Source organism: Vanellus vanellus (genome assembly GCF_965231255.1).
Source record: "Vanellus vanellus genome assembly, chromosome: 23".
Taxonomy (NCBI): Eukaryota; Metazoa; Chordata; class Aves; order Charadriiformes; family Charadriidae; genus Vanellus; species Vanellus vanellus.
Genome location: NC_138928.1, coordinates 3760416 through 3782415, shown reverse-complemented (window position 1 = coordinate 3782415; position 22000 = coordinate 3760416). Strand labels below are relative to the sequence as shown.

Below are 22000 nucleotides of genomic sequence, written 5' to 3'. Positions count from 1 at the left end.
GCTGACAGGATGCATCCCGCAGCACAGGACCCCGCAGCCCGGCTAAAGGCTTCGGCATCTCCCCTGTCTCCGGCAGGGAACAAGGCTCTGTGCTGCGCCCAGCCTCGGAGGTGTCCCGGCGGGGAAAGGATGCTCTGTGCCACTCCTGTGTAAACCACAGCACTGTCCTGGGGCAGCCCTGGTGGTGGCAGTGGCTGTCCCCAACGCGGGGACCCCGAGGTGGCACCCGCGGGCTCTGTGGGGTGCGGGACAGGCGCTCCTGCTCTCGGCTCAGGTGGCAGGAGGCTCCCGCGGTCCTCGGCGAACCGGCCCGGTGCGGGGAAGAGGTAGAGCGTGATGGGATGCCGGCCGTCCCCGAAGCCCCCGCAGCCCCTACGGGTTCACCCTTCCCCAGGCAGGACCCGAGCCCGGCTCACCGGCTCCGAGGATGAGTTTGCAACGGGGGGATATCGCTCTCCTTCGCCAGGCTTGCGTCTTTCGGCGTTTTGCACCGGCTCAGGGACCAGCCGGACCCTCGGCCGCTGCGGGAGAGCCTGGGGGCGGGGGGTACCCACTCCTGGTGCCCCCCTCCCCAGCCGAGTGCGGCCCCTCAGGAGGAGAAGCAGAGCCCGCAGCACTCCATGCAGATCTCCAGGCAGTCGGCCGACTCGCAGCAAGCGTCGATGATGCCGCAGTCCATGTCGCAGGGCAGGTCGCAGTCCGCGCACTCGCCCGAGTTGCAGCAGCAGCAGCAGATGCAGGAGTCCTCGGAGGTGCAGGAGCCGCAGGTGGCGCAGTCCAGCACGATGTTGCAGAGGGTCAGGAACTCGCAGAAGAGGCAGGAGAGGATGCAGTGGACGCAGCAGTCTGCGGAGGAACGGCCGGAGAGTGGGCAGGGGGCACGGGCCCGGCTGGGCGAGACAGCACCCGGCCGATGGATGCTCAGCCCCGTAAGGGTGGAAATCCTCCCTCAGGAAGGGAAGGGAAGAGGGATCGGGAACCAGGGACCTCTCTCAACACCCAGGGACGTGCCCAGCTGGCTGGGACATGTCCAGCCCTCAGGAGAGACCAATTTTGGAGGAGATGAGATGACCCCGCTCAGCACCCACCCTCTAGAAGGATGCTGGGGGGGAGAACTCGGCTGGCAGCCAGGTCCTGGGGTCCCAGTGGGCTGGAAGGATGCTACCCGAGAGACCCCCAAGGGATGCGGGGCTGGAGGAGAGTGGTTGGAAAGGGAACCCCCCCCGGGGAGAGCCGGTACCTTCTTGCGCCTCAATAGGGATGTGGGAAGAGGCCGACTTGGAGCTGCCCTTGCTCTTCTTGCTGCTCTGGCTGTTGATGGAGTGGTGCGATTGCAGCTTTCGGTGAGGCTTCTGGGTGCTGGGGAGGGGGCGGAAGACCCCGTTCCCTGCCTCCCCGTTGGCACCGCCAGGATCGGGCCCCCGCCCGGCGCCGTTCTGCAGCAGGTGGGTGCAGGGGCTGGGGGGGTGCGGGGCTGCTCGCACCTGGGGCTGGCCTGGGGGGGGGGAGAACAGCACGTTAACCCCCCCAAACCCTCCCTGCAGCGCTCCGCCGGGGGAGAAACACCTGCCCGGGCCCTTGCCACTGCGGGAACTTGGTGCCCAGCTGGACACGGGGTGGCCTCGTGGCTGGGAAGAAGCGATGCTAAGAGATGCATGGTCCAAGAGGATGGAGATGCAGAAGAAGAGATGGCTGGAGGGAAGGAGACAGTGGCTCCAGAGAGAGGAAGGGACGAAAAAAGAGCAAGAGATAAAGACTTGTCGTGAAGAACGTGCCACAACTGCCAAAACTCAGCAAAGGACATGGAGGAGGAGGTCTCCCGGGGTCCCGGCACTGCTGGCACAGGCAGGAGGGACAAAGCCACTGGGGCTGACCCGGAGCGGGTGCAGAGAGACGGGAAAGCACGCTCGCCTCCTGCCACGTGGGGAAGAGAAAAGCTTGTGGCTGCTTCCAGCTGAGAGCCACCATTCCATGAGCCACCGTCCCGCCAGCCCAGGGCACGGCACTGCCAGACGGAGCTCCAGGCGGTCCCCATCTCCCATCAACCCCTATAAAGCCGGAGAAGATGGAAGTGCCACTGGAGAGCTGGGCTGCTCATCTCCCCAGGACCGCACGAATTGGCCGCTTAATTAAAGGGCTCCCCAGCCTCTGGCTGAACTTTTCTGCAGGAGGAGGAAAATAAATAGCTGCTCTGTCTGCGCCTCCCTCCAGCCCCCGCGCGCTGCAGCCGTGAGAGAGGCCGGCGGCCCCGCGCCCCACCGGGACGGTGCCAGAGCCAGCGGCACGGCTCAGCCCTTCGCTCCTGCCCGGCACCGCGTCCCCACGCCGCCGTCCTTCTGCGGTGGGGGAGAGGACTGGGAACCCAGCACAGGGGAGGGGGGGTCGAGCATCCATCCCCCCTTGCAACAACACCCATCGAAGCCACAAATAAAATCCCGCCTGACGGTGCGTTGGCCAAACTTTGATTTCCCTCTCCCGCGGCAGTAAACAAGGGATGATTCAAGCGAGAGGCTCGAGGGCAAAGGCACCTCCAGCTGCCGGGGAACAGGAGCTGCTTTCTGTGCGGGGGGACCCACGGGGTGGAGGGGGCACAGGCGGTCCCTGTCCTGCACCCGCCCTCACCGGCGAAAATAAAATAGATGGAGGTTAAAAAAACACAAGTGCATGGACCCAGTGCCCGGCTCCGCTCAGGCTCAGACCGCGGAGGAAGGTTTAAGCAGGTGCTTGGGTGAAACGCTGCGTCTTTGACGTGCGCTGGGAAAGGAACTTAAAATAACTGGAGCTGAGCGGGAAGAACGGGCTGGAAGCAGGAGGGGTGGGAGAAGGGCAGAAAGGAGAAATGGAAAACAGGTCTTGGATAAAATAGGATATGTGTGTTCCCCACCAAAACCCTCACAATCCTCCTGGGATGTCGGCTTCCCATGCACCCTTCTCCAGTGCCCTCCACCCAAGTGCATGCACTGAGCCGGCACCCAGTGGCACTGAGCCGGCACCCAGTGGCACCGAGCTGGCGGGTGACCACGGTGTCCCCCGGCAGTGTCCGACGGCGGCAAATACTCTGCAGCTTCGAGCGCTGGGTTCCTCCAGGGGTTTGCAGCGGCGTGCAGCGCGCTCGCTTTGGCTTTCCCCATTTCGCTGCATTCCTCAGATTAAACTGTTTGTAAATCAAAATCACGCTCCGGCTCCAGCGAGTGGCAGGGAGAGGCAGCCAGCAATCCCCCCCCTCTAAGTCAGGAAAAATAGCCTCCATTTTTCAGGAGAGCCTTCAACTCACAGGAGCCCAAAGCTCTTCTAAAACAGACATCTTCAACCTGGGGCTGAGGGGGGAGCGATGTATAAAATTCCCTAACGTGGGTGTCAGGGCAGGAGTGGGGGGGGACCAGCCCACCCGATGGCCCCCAGCACCAGGGTGGGAAACCAGGGTTTTGGGGGAAAGCACTGGCCTCCAGCTCTTCAACGATTTAAACACCTCTTGGACACTCATGTTGTGTTTCACACCCGAGATAACGCTCCCTCCAGCTGTGGTGTCCCCAGCACAGCCGCGGTGTCCCTGGCACAGCCGCGGTGTCCCCGGCACAGCCACAGTGTCACCGGCACAGCCACGGTGTCACCGGCACAGCCACGGTGTCACCGGCACAGCCGCGGTGTCACCGGCACAGCCGCGGTGTCACCGGCACAGCCGCGGTGCTGGCTCAGCTCAGGTTCCCCCGTGGCAGCATCACCGAGGCTCAGCGGACAGATGCCAAGAGCGCAGTGGTGCTCGCTCCGCTGTGACCCCCCCGGCCACCAGCTCTGCCGAAGGTCGTTTTCCCGAGCCACTAACCGGGCTTGGCCAAACCAGCGCATTGGGGCTGCCTGAGCAGATCCTCTGCTCGGCTGAAACTCAATACCCAGAGCCCCAAACCCACAATCCCCGCTTCGGTTGCTCCCCAATTACCAGAAGACCGACTTATTTCGGAAGCCTGGCAGGGTCCGACCGAGCCTCGGGGCAGCTGATCCTGGCACCGCTGGCGAAGGACACGACCCTACACCCGACAGCCCCTCGCTGCCTCCTCCCTCCTCACCTCGCATGTGCCAGGCTGGCTCGAAAATGCCACCATCAAAGGGGCATCACCCCCCTTCACCTTCCCATGGGGAAGCTCCCCAGGCACCACCGAGAGCGGGAAATTTGCCCCCCTCCCAAGCGATGATGATCCCCCCCAACCCCCCATAACAGCAGCAGCGGGGAGCGGGCTGCAAAGCCAGGGATGCCGGAGGCGATGCTCCGCAGGGAGCTGCACCCCGTTTCTTGGGGAGGAGAAGGGAAGGAAGGGGGGGGGTGGTCCCTGCACCCAGCACCCAGGCGAGCCCGGATGCGGGCGGCCGCGCTCCTCCCAGCCTCGGGGCCCGCGGGGCGGCTGCCCCCGGGGGAGGTGGGCTGGGGAGGGGGCTGCGCGGGGCCGCGCCATGCAGGGTGCAGCAGGCTGCGAGCGTGACTCAGAGGTGCAGAATGTCTTGCGGGCAGCCGGCCCAGCTCCCAGATGCTTTGCTCGAGCTCTGGTTGAGGAAACGTGCGCTCTCCTCGCTCCACGTACGCCGTCATTTTGCTGTTTCCCCCCCCCCCTCCCCACCTCCCACCCTCCAGCCTCTTCCCACCCCGCCTGCCCGCTCGTCGAAGTTTGCAACCTCATTCCCACCCTCCCTCTCTCCCCGTTGGGAAGCATCCATCCACTTTACGCCCCTTGGAAGGGAAAGCTGCGCGCTCGCATCCAACAAAAGGGGAATGGCCGCCCGCGTAAGGGGCAGCCTGGGAGCAAAACCCTCAGATCCAGGCTGGGGGCCAGGGAAAGGATGGACGGCATGACCCCAGGAGAGCCTGGCCCCAGGTCTCCCACCTCTCCCAGCTCACCTCTCCCACCCCTGCGGTGGGAAACGGAGCAAGGGCACCCCAGCCCCCACCTCTGCTCCTACCCCACCCCGCTTTTTCTCACGGCGGGGGGGGACCGGCAGGTCTGCGGCAGCAGAAATGGGGAGGTGCTGCTTGGCTTCACCACTGCCTCCAGTAAAACCAGATCCTCGGTGCAGACAGCCCGTCCCATCCCCTGCTCGTTCAGGCTTTGCACCAGCCTCACCCTTGCCCTGGATACGCCAAGGCAAGAGCCGTCCCAAGGGGAAGCATCTCCCTTTGCTCCAGCAAACAGCCGTTGCACTCCCCTCCTGCGGCTGTGACCCGTCCTGCCCGGGGGGAGGGTCTCCTCTCTCCCGCTGTGGCTTTGGGGGATGCTCCATCCCAGCCGCCGGCTCCTTCCCCCACGGGCCGGTCCCTCTTCCCACCACAGCATCCCAGTAGGACCCCAGCACGACCGAGAGCTCCCCTAGCCGCCGTCCCCCTTCCCCTCTGCCTCCAGAGGGTCCCAAGGACGAGGGCAGCGAGAGGCATCCCGGCGCTGCTGGATGCCGCCCTTCACCTTCCCCAGCTCCCGGTGACTCACGCTCAGTTAAAGCCTTTTGCTTTGATGTGGGGAAGAGCGGAGTGAGGAGGAGACGGCTTCCCACCATGACTACCCACCTTTCTAACGAGCCCTGTTACTGATCAGACAGCGGCAGCCCCAAAGCACGGGCACCCGGAGGTGTCCGGACCTGCACGTGGCACCGCGGGGGAAAAACACTCACATGTCACAGCTTCGGGAGCGCCTGCGAGCTCGGCACGGGGGCCCTTCGTCAGGACTTTTTGGGATTCATCGTCTTCCAGAGGTTTCTCCTTCTTCGGCGCCGCGGGGCCGGCAGCGGGGCGGGGGGCCGGCGGGGGCTCTGCCGAGGGTGCCGCTGGCGTCTGCCTCGGCGAAGGGCGCGAGGGCTCACCCACCTCTGCAAGAGAAACGGGGCTGGAGCTGAGCACCCCCGGGGTGCACCGAGCTGTGGGCAGAGCTCCCCCGCTCACCCAAACCCACAGCGACCCGCGGCACAGCCCCAGCCGTGGCAAACGGCACCGGGGAGTGCTTTGGGACTCAGATTTCGGGCATGAGCCAAATCCAACCGCCCCTGATCCTTCTGCAGCCCAGGGTACACAACTGGGGGAAGGGCTGGAGCATGGTGAGGGATTTGGGGCTGCCGGGGATGGGCACTGGGGCTGCATCCCCCCTGCTGCAACGCCAGCGGTTTGGCAGCACCCTCCCAAAAACCCTCCCAAGGTCCCACATTCCTTCTCTAAAAAGCCAGGCGATCTGGTTACACTCAGCGGTTCAAGCTGGATTTTTCATCCCCCCTTCCCATGAAAGGGCCACTGTCTTCCCTGCCGGAGCTGGCTGCCACCTCCCCGCGCGTTCCTGCCTGCTCTGGGACAGGAGCAGCCCCTGCGGGACCCCCTCCATGGGGCACGCGAAACCCAAAATAAGAGCCGTGTTATTCCCTGTGGGGATAAACCCCAACGCCACACTCCCCCTTGCAGAAACCCAGTGAGGAGAAGGCATAACCAGCTCCCGCAGAGCCAGCACTGCGGGCTGGGGGCCAGCTGCCCCCCCATGGTGGGGCGTCAGGGGGGGGACACGGATGGTGCTCAGTGCGATGCTACGCTCCCCCACCCACTGCGAGCCCCCTCCTCGCCACTCCAGCCCTCTCCCCAGAACCTGGAATAGCAACCGCTTGCACAACAGGGGCTGGACCGCACTTTATATAAAACTAAATTACAGCTTGGGCGAAGGGAGGGAGACCAAAGACCTATAATTTCCCTGGCTATAACAAGAGGTCCTACACGCAGGCAGGCAAGGGCGGGTCGGGGGGAGAGAGACCTCGGACACTTCATTATACTCAATATAACAAGAAGTCCTACAAGCAGGAGCCGGGGAGGAAGGCAAGCAGACCTCACACGTATAATTATAGGGACTATAACAAGAGGCCCTACAAGGGAGGTGGAGGGCAGCATCCGTGCTCCGGGGTCAGCAGGAGCCTGGACACACGGCAGAGGGGCTGCGACCAGCCTGGAGCGGCGCTCGCTCAGCTCCCAGCTCTGCGTGGGGACACACGCATCCTCCTGCCTCAGTTTCCCCACAGGAACATCCTCTCCACCCTCCCGAGGATGCTGACCCAGCCTGGGGTACGGGAGCTCCTGTGAAACGGGGTTTGCTGGGAAGGAAAGTTCATCCCGACACAAAGCCCTGCTCACAGCAGGATGCTCCTGCAGGCAGGGTGATTTGGGGGCTCAACCAAGGGAAATTCAGCAGCTCCAGCTGAATTTTGCACAGCACCGTTGGCTCCGAATCCCAAGTGGAGTGGGAGTATGCGAGCCCCAGAAAGGAGAAAACTCATTCCCGTGCCCCTGTGAAAGCCCAGGGCACAACAGAGAGGAGAAGAGAGCAGGCTGTCATCCACCTATAGGTGTTTGCGCACAGGCATAGGTGTGGTGTACAGGTGAATAATAACCACGTGTTGCTGCATCCGCATCCTCTGTCATGTCCCAACCTGGACCGGCCTGAGTCAGACCTGCGGCGTTCAGTCAGTGCCTGATCTAAAAAGCCTGTTAAAGCCAGACGTGAAAACCCTGATGGCTGGGGAGCTCTGGACGAAGCCCTGAGTCAGAGGTGCCCAGTGCAGAGCACCGAGGGCGCAGCTCCGGCGTGGTCCCCGAGAAGGGGCCCGAGCCACCGGGCATTGGCATAGCCGGGGAGATGCTCTGGTTTCTGCTATGAGATTCCCAAGTGTGCTCAGGCCTTAAAAATCAACAGCAAAGACCCGTGCCCAGAGCAGCCCCATCATCTCCAGATCCCCCGCTTTACTCTCTCCTCTGCAGCGAGTGATTTACACCGGGAAAAAGAGTTGGAAAATCAAGTGCTGCAGCGGGAGAGGGGTCGGGAGCTGCTCTGGGCACAGGGAGAGCTCCAGCTGATCCCTGCCTCTGCCACGGCTGCCTCCGTCACATCTCCTGCCTGCTCTGTGCCCGTTCCCGAGGGGCTGAGGACGAGGACGGTCTGTTGAGACCCTGAGCTCTGCAAGAAAGCAGCGGCACTGGGCCATACGGACGGCGAGCGTGCCGCTCCGCTGCCTGTTGAGACAAGGTTCTTTTTTGCCCATGTCCGCTTCACCCATATAATTACCCTGCACAGCAAGAGGTCTCACACACAACCACAGCGATGCGGGGAGGAAAATGGCAATTAAATTAACTCCCACTGGAACAAGCTGGCCAGAGGAGAGACAAAAATAGACAGGAGAGAAATTGGGGTAAGCCGGTCCTTCCCTGCCTCATACAGCCTCGCTTCCCTGTTGCTGCACATCCGTGTGGAGCGTACGGACGGCGCTGACCCCCAAGTGCCCGGCGTCCCCCGGGAGCGAGACGGAGAAGGGCTGTGTCTGCCATCGTGGTCGCAGCCTGACCCCGGGGCAGGGCTGGGGGGCAGCTGGACACGCGTGGGCTCAGCACAAACCCTGCCCCAAACAGGCTCCTGCCCCACAGCTCCCTGCCTGCACTGCGGGTTCGCTGGGTCTGGCCACTTCCCAGGCACCTTCCGACCCAGGGGGACACCTTATCAATACTTGCAAGATCTTATCAAAGCTGATCAATCCTTCAAGGGAGGATGCCGGGGGGTGGGAACAGTCTTTTGTCAGTGGTGCCCAGTGACAGGACAAGAGGGAATGGGCACAAACTTGACCATAGGACATTCCATCTCAACCCGAGGAGGGACTTCTCTCCTGTGCGGGCGGCAGAGCACTGGCACAGCTGCCCAGAGAGGGGGGGAGTCTCCCCCTCCAGAGCCATTCCAAACCCGCCTGGAGGTGTCCTGTGCCACTGCTGGAGGTGCCCCTGCTCTGGCGGGGGGTGGCACTGGGGGAGCTCCAGAGGGCCCTTCCAGCCCTCACCAGTCTGGGATGCTGTGATTCTATGCAGTGGGAACTCATGGGGACACGCAGTGGGACCGCACAGGGACATGCTCATGCCCCGGGCACGCACGAGCACAGCAGCTCCCAACCAAACCTGGCCAAAGGCACCCACGGAAGAAGCATCACCCTGAAAGGCACAGGGAGAGACAGACAGACAGACCCCAGCACTGGCACAGCTGCTGGGGCACAGGCTTGTCCCGCAGCTGCCCCCTCCTCCTTTAAACCCCCCCCCCCCCATCCCCATCCCCTGCTCGCAGGGGTGCTCACACTGCTCTGCTCGTACAGACCGGCACGGGCACACGCATGGCACGTGGGGCTCTGCAGGGGTCCCCTGCCCCCTTGGCTGTGTGCCCCCATCGCTCCCCCAAACACTCGCTTTGGGGTACAAAGCCCCCGCGAGAGGGGTTCCTGCTCCCCAAACCACGCTAAGCTGAGCAGAGAGGGAGCGGGGACAGAGGCGCGGGGAGGAGCAGCTCCATCCCCCCATCACCGGGGTCTGGCGGGGGTCCCCAGCCAGGTGAAGCCCTCCCCTGGGGGTCCTCTGTCCCCGCTGCCACCCGGGCAGGGACCGGCTCCTTCCCTCCCCTGCTATTGCCCCGCTGCTGCCAGAACAAGACCCAGCTTGACCTAAATCTGCCAAGTTTAAAAGCAATCACAAGCCCGGGCAAACCGCAGATGAAGCCCTAAGGAGAGCCGGTCCTCGGGACGGGCCATCCATCCCCTTCCCCGCTGCACCCCCAGTCCCTTCCCGGCCGGGGCAAACACCCATCACGCGGTGGAGAAACACCCCGGGATGAGAGTCCACGTCTCCGCTGCCCCATTCTGCACCACCTTTTGTGAAACGTAAGAGAGAAATGAAGGTAACGTGGTACAGGGAGAGAGACTCACACGTTTTGTTTATGAGAACAGAGATAATGCGGCATTTAAAAATAATAAGCCAGGCTTCAACAAATCACAGCGCTGCCGTAAGGTACAACAGATTAGAAAGCTGATAGACGTGGAGCTACTTTCTTTGCCTCCTGATTGCCAAGCCCAGGAGATGTGCACGGGTCAGGTTTTCTCACTGTTCTCCCCCTTTACGAAGTCCAAATCCACCCGCCACAAATACCCCAAGACATCACTGAGCTCCAAAGTCCACGAAGCACCACAAGATTTGAGAAAAAAAGCGGGGAGGAGAGGGAAGATATAAAGAAGCTGTAAGGTTTCACAGGCTTTAACCACGTATCTCGCAATACTCCCGCAAAGTCAAGTGTACAAAATGTCCCTCTGGGAGCACTGGCTGCGGGAAGGACCCAGTTTGTATCACCAGTGTCTGCAGGAGCTTTGGGGGCAACGACCAGATGTTGTCCTGATTAGGGGAAAAAAACATTTGTGCTTTGAGTGAGAGGCACGCTTAATTCCTGATGAGTCTGCAGGACTGGGCTACCCCATCCCCGAAAAGTTGGACAAACAAAAGGGAACTGCAGCGTCTCCGCAGCTGAGCCGAGCCCGGATGGGGCAGAGCTTCTCCGGCGGCACAAACAAGAGCCGCACCGCAGACAGCACGGCCGCAGCCTCTCACGGCTCACAGGGACCTGTGGGTTTCCTGCTCTGCAGCCGGTTGTGGCGCCCAGACCCCCAACTGGGAAGGCCTGGAGTGTGGGAAGACACGAAGCTGGAGCCACGCTTTGGGGTCAAACCCACCCCCGGTTTCCCCGTGGCTCCTGCTCAGCTTTCCTGAGCTGTACCTTCACGCCACAGACGATATGCCTGGCCGCTGGCGAGCTCCGATTTATCTGCCCCTCTTCTATCCAAGTGCTTTTGGCTAAAGAGGAAGGAATCTGACGGCAGGAGATGGATGGACACCTCACCGGCGCGGCGCGCGCCCATCACCGCTGCCCCACGCCTGGCTGCGCGCCAGCCACGGGCAGCGCACGGGAGAGAAAACCGTCTCCAAGGCAGAGCCGCTAACGCCAGGCTTGGACCGGGGAGCTCAGGAGCGAATCCCCCCTCGCTGGCGGGCAGCGCGTTTGGTTTAGGTGGTGTCAAGCCATGGCAAAAGGGAAGGGAGAAGGGTCTCGACGCGTCTGGATCCACACCGGAGCTATTCGGGACCCGAAGAGCATCCAAATCTAATGCTGTGGGTCGCGACTCCTGCCGACACGGAGATGCTCAGGAGTCTCCCGTCCCTCTTTCTCTCTCCCTGCAATCCCGCAGGAATGGCTGGTCAGGGACGAGATAATGTTGGATGGAGACACAAACAGAGACAGTCTAACGAGGCATTTGCCATTAACAACACGCTACCTTGCAGCAATGTTTAGTTTGGGAGCTTTCTAATCTGTTTTATGCAGATAAAATGAGCGTGTAATCTCTCCTGGTTTTCCCGTCCACGCTGCCCGGCCCAATCAGGTGCCTGTCTGACCCAGTCAAGGGATATTTTGGAGCTTGATTAAGTGGTTTCAAGTGCAGAAGAGACAGCACTGAAGCAAATCCTTCCAATCCCGTGAGCCAGGCTGGAGGAGAGGAAAGCAAAATTCTGGTTTGAAAGTTTGCTCAACTGGGAAAAATCCAAATGGCTTATTTACATTCAGTCTGAAATTAATGCGCTAAAGCATTTTCAGATTCTATGATATTCAGGGAAAGGAAAAGGAGGGCGGGAGGGGAAGGAGGAAAAATACCCAGAGCTCCTGAGCATGCCTGGGACACATCCAGCCCAGCTTTGCTTCCCTCCCGGAAAGCGGTCGCTGCAGTGTCTCTCTGCTCACCTGGGCAATGCTTTGGATAAACAGCTCAGTTCTGGGACAATGAAGAATCCGGTCCAAAAAAAAAAAAAAAATAATATTGGTTTCTATGAAAAGTTACTTCCTAAATGCAAAAAAGCAAAACAAAGCAAAAAAAAACCTAAAACCCCACAAAACCCCAAATAGCTTGCCAGCCTGGGAGTTGTTATTATTTGTTATTTATAGCCGTTGGGTGGGTAGGAAGAGAGGAATTTCAGGCTGCCCAGACAGGCCAGGACCGGCCTCTCTCCAGTCTGTCCGTGTTCGGCGCTCGCCCTCGGCTGAAAGGTCCTTCGGCGACAAAACCCCGACTCCGGGTTTGGGGCGCAGACCCCGTGCCAAGGTGTCCCTACAAATCCCGTCACCTAAAGGTCCTCGTCGGCCCAACCGGCTCCTGCAAAGGAGGCACAAACCAACCCTACCCGCGAGCGAGGACACCCGGGTGGGGGGGATAACCCTCGAAAAGGGGGTTCAGGGAAGATAAGAAATAAAATCACCGCAAGAAGTATGCACCTCTGTCACCGCAGCGCTGGTGAGAAACTATTCCTTACGCAGTAAGAATATATTTAACGTATATTTAAGGCAGCATTCAGGACTGCAGCTACAGGTGCGAGGGAAGAAGCGATCTCAGCCTAAACTGGAGACGTGGGACAACGCAACTTGTCCCAGGACACAAACCAGACCCGGCAGGACCATGTCTCTGCCCCCCCCCTCCCCAAGGCCAGACCAGCCCATCTCCCAGCGTCAGGCCTGGGCTCTGCCTAAACTGAAGAGCAACGCGTAACATCCCGAACGCACTGCGGGGCCGAGGAGCGGAGAAAAACGATGGGGAAAAAACCAAAGAGTCAAAGGTGCAGCCTGGCATGGAGTCAATGTGCATCGACTCTGAGGAGCGCCGTGCCGGCTCAGCACCGCCCGGTGCGGGATAAACCCCTGCGCTGGCCAGAAGGACATAAAAGAAGGATGCAGGAGAAGGTCCCGCCACATCCTGGGTGTCCTTAAAGACAAGCAATTATCCTTGGAGCCTGGAAAGCAGCTAACACGATGCCTATCAGATCCAAGGAGATTCTGGGAATTACAGAGCAAGGAGCCACACGGCTGTGCCGGGGAAAATTATGGAGAGTCTAATTAAGGACCATGCCAGTACAGTAATTGTGTAACCTTACGGGGTCAAACCAGCACAGGTTCTGCCAGGGAAAATTTGTGTCTTTCTAACCTGCTAAGAGTCCTTAAAAAAATTTAATTGAAGAGCAGATAAATGTGAGCTGGTGGACATCATTATTAACAAGAATAATAATTTGCACTTATGCGGCACCTTTCATCCTGAGATCTGCCCAGCCTACGGTTTTAAGCCGGTGCCCATCATACATTACCCGATCTCCACGTATTTTACATTAGCGCAGCTGCAGCTCTGAGCTGTCGCGAAACGGAGCTTTATCGCTGCTCAGCCCGACGGGGGAAACTGAGGCACGTAAAAGGGATTCGCCCGATGCAACGTCCGATGGCGACGGAGCCCAAAACTCTGCAGTCCTGGCGCTCAGCTTCCCGCTGGCGTGCGCGCTCGCTAGCTTGGGCTTTCTTCTAAGCACAGAACCCCAAAACAGCTTCGGAGGAGCTGCAGCTGAACGGGGCGAGGGGAAAACAAGCTCTTCTGCAGAGGTGCGGGGCAGCGGCGCGGCCGCCCGCCGAAGGAAGGCGGCGAGGCCGGCCAGTGATGAAGGCATTCGGGTGGAGTGAGTAATTGCTGCTGGAGCCAGCAAGTCGACCCGCTTCCTCACGATGCGAAGGCGCAGCCGCTGCGGGGAACACGCCGTGCCGGCCGCCCAGCCCTGGCGCCGAAAGCGGCCGAACCGGGCGAGCATCATCCTGCCCCGGGCACGGCCGCCCGCACCGGGGGAAGGAGGCGGCGCGGGCAGCCTCCTGCGCAGCCACGGGGAGCACCCCGAAAGAGGATGGGGCTGGGGTGAAAGCGGTTCCCAAAGCTACTGCCTGATCCATCCCGTCCCAGAGCCGGGGATGCGCCGGTGGAAAGAACGGGATGGCACCGGAGCGATAGGGGGAACCTTCCCCCAAATCAAACACCAAGTCCAGCGAGGCTGCCAAATCCCGGCTGAAGATCAGACGGAGACGGGTGAAAGCGCACGTGCACGCACTTGCAGTGGGCTAAGCCTGAAGATTGGGATTTGGGGCAAAACCCCACCCCATTACCCCATCCCTGCTGCTACGCAACAGCCCATTTCCACCAGTACAACCCAAGCACAGCACCCGGGGAGGGGGGGGGGGGGGGGCGGACATGGGAAGTGGCTGCACCGGGAGCGACCGACGTGGCTCCATCCCGCACCAAAGCCCGCAGCCCCGGGGACGCTGCCGGCGCCTGTCCCGCTGGAGGCCGCGCAGGGCACAGCCCGAGCGAGGCGGAGCTCTGGGAAAAAATCAGAAAAACTACAGAAAAGGCCCAGAGGACAGTTTGGGTTTCTGCAACTAATAAGACTCGAGCAGGCGCTTTCCAAGGAAATTCAATTAGGAGCTGGAGCGGGCCGGGGACGCTGGGGTGGCAAGCGGCACAGCCCCGAAGGCCCTGCTTTGTTTTTGCTCAAAACCAGAAACGTTTGAAAAAAGCCAGAAATCTGCCTTTTTGGGTAGGTTGTTTTTTGTTTGTTTTTTTTTGGTTTTTTTTTTTTTCCTGGAGTTTTGTTGTTGTTCAAAGAAAAGAAAAAAAGAAGTCAAGCATTTTCACGAGCAGACAAGAAACTCTGAAGGAAAACAGAAATGAATCTTTTGGTGCAAAAAGTCATTATCAGGAGTAGAAAAAAAATAATTTGTTTCTTTTAGGGCTTTTTTTTGGGGGGGGGAGGGTCTTTTGCACTTACAGGATGTGGGCACGCAAATCTGCAACCAGTTGCATTTAAATCAGCGCTGAGACAAGCAAAGACCCTTTTATTTTGACCTTGGAGGGGGCTGTCTTTGTTTCTGCCCCCCCCAGGGGGGACTGGGACAGAGTCCCAGTAATGGGTACCCGAGTGATGGTGGCGCTGATTCCCGCCCTGCCGCCCCTGCTCGGGGCACCCATGGGTGCTCAGGACCCCCAGCGGGGTGGCAGCACCCTCAGATAGGGGGATGGACCCCGGTATTTGGGGCTCGCCGCTCCGAAGGTTGCCTTGTTGGGGCTGCAGCACGCAACAGCTTTCCGCCTCCTGTTCCACCTCGGGGCAAACTCTTTGGGAACAGGCAGAAAGAATTAAAGGGAAAAATAAAAAGTGCGTGTGAGCGTCCCGTCCCTGCCCGGCTCCGAGCAAAGAGCCACAGAGCTGCCGGCGCCTGCGGCCGAGGGGGGGGACACAGAGGGGGGGACACAGAGGGGGGGACACAGAGGGGGGGACACGCAGCAGATGATGTCTTGCTGGGAAGGGAAAGAAGGGAGGTGGGAGCGAGCGGAGTCAAGCCCGGGGGAAAGGTTTTTCTTCTGGGGACAGATTTGCCTCCAGCATCTCTACATCTGTTTGCCTCCCATAAGGAAAGCCTTTCTCCCGCTGGCCCTGTTCCCCCTCCTCTTCCTCCCCGTGAAGGGAAGGAAGGACGAAAATAATCCCATCAGCCAAAGGGCCTTCTGTTTTTCTCCTGTTTTCTGTTAATTCCTCCGAAAAATAATTATACCCCACGCGCTCCGCACAGGCAGAGAACTGCCTCTCCTCTCTGAGGCTCCTCTGCAAACTACTCGGGGCTATTTCAAGGGTTCGGTTTGGTCCCCCCCCAGCCCCGGACAGGAGGAGGCTGCGATGGCACCGGGCCCATCTCCAGAGATGTCGAGAAACAAATTCCAGGAAACGGGCTTCGTCTCAGGCTGGGAAATAGGACCACGCGTGGCAACGCCAACCCGACCCTGCCCATGACACGCTCACTTGGGCCAAACCACTCCGGCCCCTCCGTTTCCCCATTGATTTCACAGGCTCGGCGTTGCCAAATTAGCCGGTCTGATTCGCAAAGCATCGGAAGGGGACTCGACCTAAAATTCCCAGGCTCCGTGGTGCGTGACAGAGCCCCTGGCCGCTGCCCAAGCGATAATGGCTCTGCACCGAAACATCACGAGGCCAAACAAGCATGAAAGACAAAACCGGACCCTGTCCATTCATCGCCCACCAAAAAAAAAACCCCAGAGAGAAAGAAGAAAGAAGTGATGTGAGCAAGAATTCCAAGCTCCAGACACGCAACCGGAAAGCTGCCCTCCGAGACCGGGCTGGGATATTCTCTCGGCGTGAATTTTGGCCCCGGGAGCGCAGGCAGATGGAAATCCAGGGCGTCCCGGGGACCTCCTTGCGCCTCCCCAGCTTTGCACGCTGCGAAAGGGGGGTCTAAAGGAGGCAAATTTGGTCCAGTTCTGCTCGGGTTCACCCACCCCGGGTCCACACTCCCCTCTGGGAGGAGCTGGGGGGGAGGAGGGTGGGTTAGGGGCCGGTTTGGGGTGGAGGTGACCCCCCTCCACCCTGGGCACACCACACGGGGCGCTCACGGGTGCCCCCAGGCTCCCAGACCCCTCGGGCGGCTCCCACCGCTCCTGCTCGGGACACCAGTACAACTGGGAGGCCGAACCATGCTCTACCTACACTCCTCTCCTGTGCGGCCGGCGGCTGGGAACGCGGAAAAACTGCAAGGCCGTTTTTTACGACGCATTTAACCCATTTCTAAACTATTTTTTAAAATAACCCATGCTTGATCTTACGGCACAGCGCTCCTCCGAAACCAGGCTGGTGCCACGGTCCCTTGCAAAAGCTCTTTTTTTTTTTTTTTTTTTTTTTTTTTTTTGCACTAGGTCTGTGCATTCACCATTTCCCACCCAGGAAGGAATGGGAATGGAAGGAAATCCAGAGAAATAAGCTCTGCACGGCCCCTGCAGCTGCCATGGCCCCGGGACGCGGCTGCAGCACAAAGCAGCGTACGAGTTCAGCCGGGAAGCGGAGCCTGCAGCATCCAGCTGGAAAAGCCGGGGGGAAGAGAACAAGAGGATGTATTCTCCGAAACTTGGGCCCAGCGACGTTCCGGGCCAAAGCCAACAAGGGGAGAGATCCAGCTGCGCTAAGCTCGGTTTCTGTGCATCGCCGTGCCCGGTGCTCCCGCGGCACAGCTCCCACCCGCTCAGCCCGCTGCCCCGCAGCCGCCTTCGGAGCCCGCGGGGAGCTGGTCCCGGGGTGGATTTGGCCCCTTTTGTGTCTGGTCTGACAGCACAGGCAACGGGGTGTTTCACCTCTCGCCATCAGCTTCCTGCTCCGGCATTTTTTCTCTCACTTCAGGACTTTTAATGCAGTTTACACACGTCAATCTCGGCGGGGACCGATCACCATGGGACACTGGCGCAGGTCCTCACAACCCAGGCAGAGCCACCACGCTGCCCGCACAACTTGGGGGGGGGGGCTCAGCTTTGCCCCATGGAAAAAGTGAGGATCCCCAAAACTTTTCCATCCTCTTCTCCACGGCCTGATCCTGCCCCCCTGCATCCCGCCCAGGAACCCCAGGGGAATCGCTGCAGGGTGGGGAAGGGGCCCCACAACCCCCAGCACCCCCCCCCAGCCCCCCCTCCGGGCAGCAGAACAGCCCCCAGCCCCGTACCCCCATCCCTCGGGGGTGGTTGGGGGGTGGTTTTAACCCCTTGAGCTTGCGCCGGCCCCGCGCCCCGGCTGCTCCGGGCGCTTGGCCGAGTTACAGAAACTGCTGCAAAGTTTGTGCTGCGAACTCCCCCCGGGCTGGGCTGCATCAGCTGCGCTCGCACCGCGCCAGGCACACGCACACATGCATACGCACACATGCATGCACACACGCACACATGTCAGGGGCACAAACACACCCCCAGTTGTACACAACCACACACACTAAGGCCCTCCTGGACCCACACTCAGGGACCTCCTCAGCCACACACACACACAGCCACGCACACCCCCCCCAAGCATCCACCCCCCCACCATCCACACACTCCACCATACACCCCCCAGCCGTGCACGCGCACACACACACACACACACACACACCCGTCCAACCATGCATCCCCTGCCATCCACCCCCAGCCCTGCCAGCCACACACACACACACTCCCCCGTCCCCAGCAATGCACACGCACCCCCCGTGGGGCACCCCCAGCCGTGCACACACACACTCACATATATACATTCCCCCAGCCACACAGCCCTCCAGACCAACGTTGCACCAACACACCCCCCCTCCAGCTGTGCACACTCCCCAGCTGTGCACACACACACATATATATATATACACACACACACACACATATATGCCCCAGCCGCACACCCCCTGGCCAAGTGGCACACGCACCCCTAGAGCTGTGCACACACATTGCTCCCCCCAGACACCCCCAGCCGTGTACACCCCCCCCAGCCCTGCACACATTCCCCCCCCCAAAACACCCCCAGCTGTGTACACACTCCCACCCCCCCCAGCCCTGCACACGCATTCCAACTCCCCCAAAACACCCCCAGCCGCGTCCACCCCCCCTCCCCTAGCCGCGCACCCACATTCCCACCCTCCAGACCCCCCCCCATACAACCCCCCCTCCCCTAGCCGCGCACCCCCCCCCCATGCACCCCCCCCCCAATATCACCCCCAGCCGTGCACACACATCACACACTCCCCCCACCCCCCCCATGCACACCCCCTCCCCAGCCGTGCAGCCCCCCCCGGGGGGCAGCAGCCCCTCGTACCTGGCGGCGGGGCCGGCTCGGCTCGGCGGGGCTCCGGGCGGCTCGGCCGGTGGCTGCTGGCCTGGGACATCGGAGAGGGGCGGCTGCGGCGGGGACAGAGGGCTCACTGCGGGCCACCGCCGGCCCCCGCCGCCCCGGTCCCGTCCCGGTCCCCCCCCCAACCCCGGGGCTCACCTGGGACCGCCGCGCCTCGGCTCAGCCCCGCGCCCGCCCCCGCCGCCGCGCATCCCCCAGCCCCGCCGCCTCCCGGCCCCGCCGCTCCGGTAATGAGGCGGTCCGGGGCGCGGGGTTGGGTTTGGGTTGGTTAGCTGTTGTGGTTTTTTTTTTTTTTCTTTTTTTTTTTTCCCCCCAATTCGTTAAAAAAAAAAAAAAAAAGGGCTGCGAGAACAAACAAACAACCACCCGCGTCCGCCGGCGCTCGGCGGAGCAGGAGGGGGAGGAAAAGTTTCTTTCGGGGGCTGGAGCGGAGCCGGGGAGGGGAGAGGAGAGGCGCAGGGGCAGGCAGAGGTTGCTTGGCTCCCAGGGCCAGCCTCGAAATTGGGATTTCTCAGCTTTGCTGCGCTTTCGGCTCAGTGGTGGGTTTTCCACTCCACCCACCCCCCACCCCCCTTCGAAAACCGGGGGGATGTGGGGGAAATAGTGGGGGTGGGAAAGTCCCACCGCCCAGCCGTGCGTGGGACCCTCGGGTGGGCGCCCCAGTGTGCCCACTCCTCGCCTGGACGGGGAAGCAAAGAGGGTGCTTTTGTTCCTGCCTCTGCTGGCACGTCCTGGGGAAAGCCTCTGCCTCCCACACCCCTCCCTGCCTCAGTTTCCCCAACTGGTTCAGCTCCTCTGGGTGATGCCTGGAGGTGCTGGGATCAGAGGTGGCAGCGTCACTGCTGTCATCAGCCCCGGGGAGCGGCAGCGTGAAACCAAGGTTTCGAGCAGTATCTGCACTTCCCGAGTGGCCCAATGTGGGGGGAACATTTGCTCATCAATGAACATCACTGACATTTGCTCCGGCGCTGTGTCCCTGCAGGGTCCCCATGAGGATTCATCCTTGTGTGGAGCTTCATGCAGGATCCGATGGCATATTTTCAAAGTTTTTGTTTTGCCTTTTTTTTTTTTTAATAACACCACTGTGTTTTCCTGCCTTTAAAAAGCCCAGAACTGCAAAATGTACAAAAAGAGGCTGCAATCGCTGCGGAGCTCGGCTGGAGCCACGCTGCCGCCAGCCTGAGCCTGGAGCTGAACCAGCCGGCAGCACGGGGGGCTGTTCTCCCCAGCAGCGTGCGGCCAGTGGGTCACCATGAGCCACCACGTCCCTCGGTCACCACTTCCCGGACACGCCAGGGGTCTGGGTGACAACTCGATTTTGCAATCCAGAGCTATGGCTCCGGGTTCCCAGAGCAGGGCTGAATCCATGGGACAGCCCTGGGTGACTCCCCGTGTCCTGCTTCTTTCCTGCCTGGTGATGCCATACTCCTGTGGCCATTGGGGCTGTCTCCTACGCTCTGGTGGAGAATTTAGCGTGGCGAGGGATAAGGGGAAGGCGCTGAGACGTCACCGCTGCGGCCACATGTAAAGGAAACGTGTCGGGAGGGGGAAATGAGGCAGCCTGGGGCACGAAGCGGGACGTGTGCTTGGGACCCTTCTGAAAGCTCCAGCCTGAAGCCAGGGAGATGGAGAGGGTCATGCACGACCTCAAGAATCGGTCTGTTTTAAAGCCAATGTGCCACTACAGTTTGTGCCTTTTAAACAATTCTTCCAGGAGGAGCATTCTTGCCAGCACCCTGTAACAGCCCTAAAATCCTGCTGCCGAGAGCCAGCCAGCACCATCCTGCCCACCCTACTCTCCCACTCATCATGGAAAACACGGACCCTGACACAGACAGAGCCCCGTGTGCTCCTTTGCCTGGGCAGCGGTGGGTGCGTGGGGAGCAGCACGGGGCACAGCACAGGGCGCAGAGTGGGGTGCAGCGCCGTGCACCCTCCTTCCTGGCTGCAGCGGTCCTGCCGCAGAGAGCCTCTCTCAGTGCCGCATTGTTACTGAGGGTGAAGCATCGATTGACACCGTGATGCCCCATCCCTGGGGGGGGGCACCCTGGCGTGGGTCACCTCGCCAGGAGCCAGCGGCTGGATCATTTCCTTCACCTGCCACCGCTCCGCTGGCCGCAGCCCCAGCGGGACCCAGCCAGCTTTCCACGAGGGTTCGTTAAAAGCAGCGTCCAAGCGCAGAGCCGGCCGTGCTGGTGACGGCGAGCGGGGCCGCGGGGTGTGCCGGCATCGCCGGCCTCTGAGGCAGTGTCTGTGAGTCACGCCGGGAACACGCCAGCCCCACGCGCTGCCGCCGCACATTCCTCCCTGTTTACCTGCTCAGGCACCCGGGAGCCTGCGGACGCACCCTGGCTCCTCCTGGGCAGCCCTGGGGGCCGTGGCCCCACCGGACAAAGGTGTTTGATGCAAGAAGGAGCCAGCAGCCCTGGGGTTGCCTTGAACCGTGGGGAAGGAGGAGGGCGGCTGCCCGGGTGGGTGATGCTCTGCCGGGGGGAGGACGGAGCCGGGAACCCGGGTGCCACGTGCTCGGCTCAGGCCACGAGCAGCACTTCTCCTCTGTGCTTACAGCTCGGGCTGATAAACCACCCAAAACCCCCAAATAATTCAAGAGTACTTGGGAAGCTGAGTCACGACTTTGGTGGCGCAGGATCTCCCCCTGCGCACCCCAGGGCTGGCAGTCACCCGGGCACGGCAGGAGCGGTGCCACGCAGGGAAGTGCTTTGCAGGGTTTTTGGGGGGTCGGAGAGCAGCAGGGCTTTACCCAAAGCAACACTGGGGCCGCGGTGTTGCCGTCCCGCCGAGCCTCCCGCACCTCGACCGGGGACAGCCCCAGCCTCAGAGGTGCAGCACCGCTCCCCCTCGAAACAAAAGGGATTACACCAAAGCCAAAGGCAGGATCCGACCTTGCTAAAACAAGTCTGCGCCCTCCTTTCTTCCACCACCCGTATCCCTTTGCTGTAAGGCAAAATGCTGCCCCTGTACCTGCTCCCGGTGCCCCGGGGCTCTGTCCCCTCCCTGCGAGCCTGGGCAGGATGGATCCCATCTCAGTGCCGGAGGATGATGGCTGACGGCGGGCCTGCTTTCTGCTGCCTTAACCCTGAGTTTAGCCCTCCTCCGCCGTCCCCCCGCCACCTCCTTGCTGCCTCCTCCCATTGGGGTTTCTCTCCTGCCGCATCCCACGTTCATTCAGGAGCAGGAGGCGAAATTTGGCAAGCGCAAGCCGAGGGCAGCCGGGGCCCAACCTTCCCCGACCTCTCCTTAGCACGCTGCGTTGCAGGGACGGGTCAAGCACGTCACCGGCAGCATCCGTCACCGGCAGCATCCGGCGGGGCGAGCGGCTCAGCCGGCCCCGCTGCCGCTCTCCCATGAAGGTCCCTGGAAAAAAAAACCTTTATGCTGCTTCGCATCGCTGTCACCCAACAGTGACGACCAGCTCCCAACGCCCTCCCTCGCTGCGGGGCTGCTGGACTCTGCGTGTGATGGTCCAGTGGGGGCTCCAGCCCCATCCCCGTCCTGGAAAGCTGCGGGGATGGAGGTGAGCACGAAGGTGCGAACGAGCCTGGTGAGGTCTCTCTCAATTTGCTCAGCGATGCCAAGTACCCAGAGTGCTGACAAGAGCATTGTCCACAGAAAAAGGTTTTTCTTTCCCCC

General features: G+C 61.2%; 2 protein-coding genes across 2 annotated transcripts in view; one reads left to right on the top strand and one right to left on the bottom strand.

Annotated features, from left to right (window-relative positions):
- The window catches only part of OARD1 (O-acyl-ADP-ribose deacylase 1), a 357380-nt gene that overhangs the window by 74206 nt on the left and 261174 nt on the right, over positions 1-22000 (top strand). The window lies entirely within an intron of this gene.
- On the bottom strand, positions 316-8046 carry MDFI (MyoD family inhibitor; the record flags this gene model as incomplete). Its single annotated transcript, XM_082494596.1, has 4 exons — positions 316-846; positions 1241-1495; positions 5653-5895; positions 7992-8046. The coding sequence occupies 4 exons, from the start codon at positions 8044-8046 to the stop codon at positions 590-592; spliced, it is 810 nt and encodes a 269-aa protein (XP_082350722.1). The 3' UTR covers positions 316-589.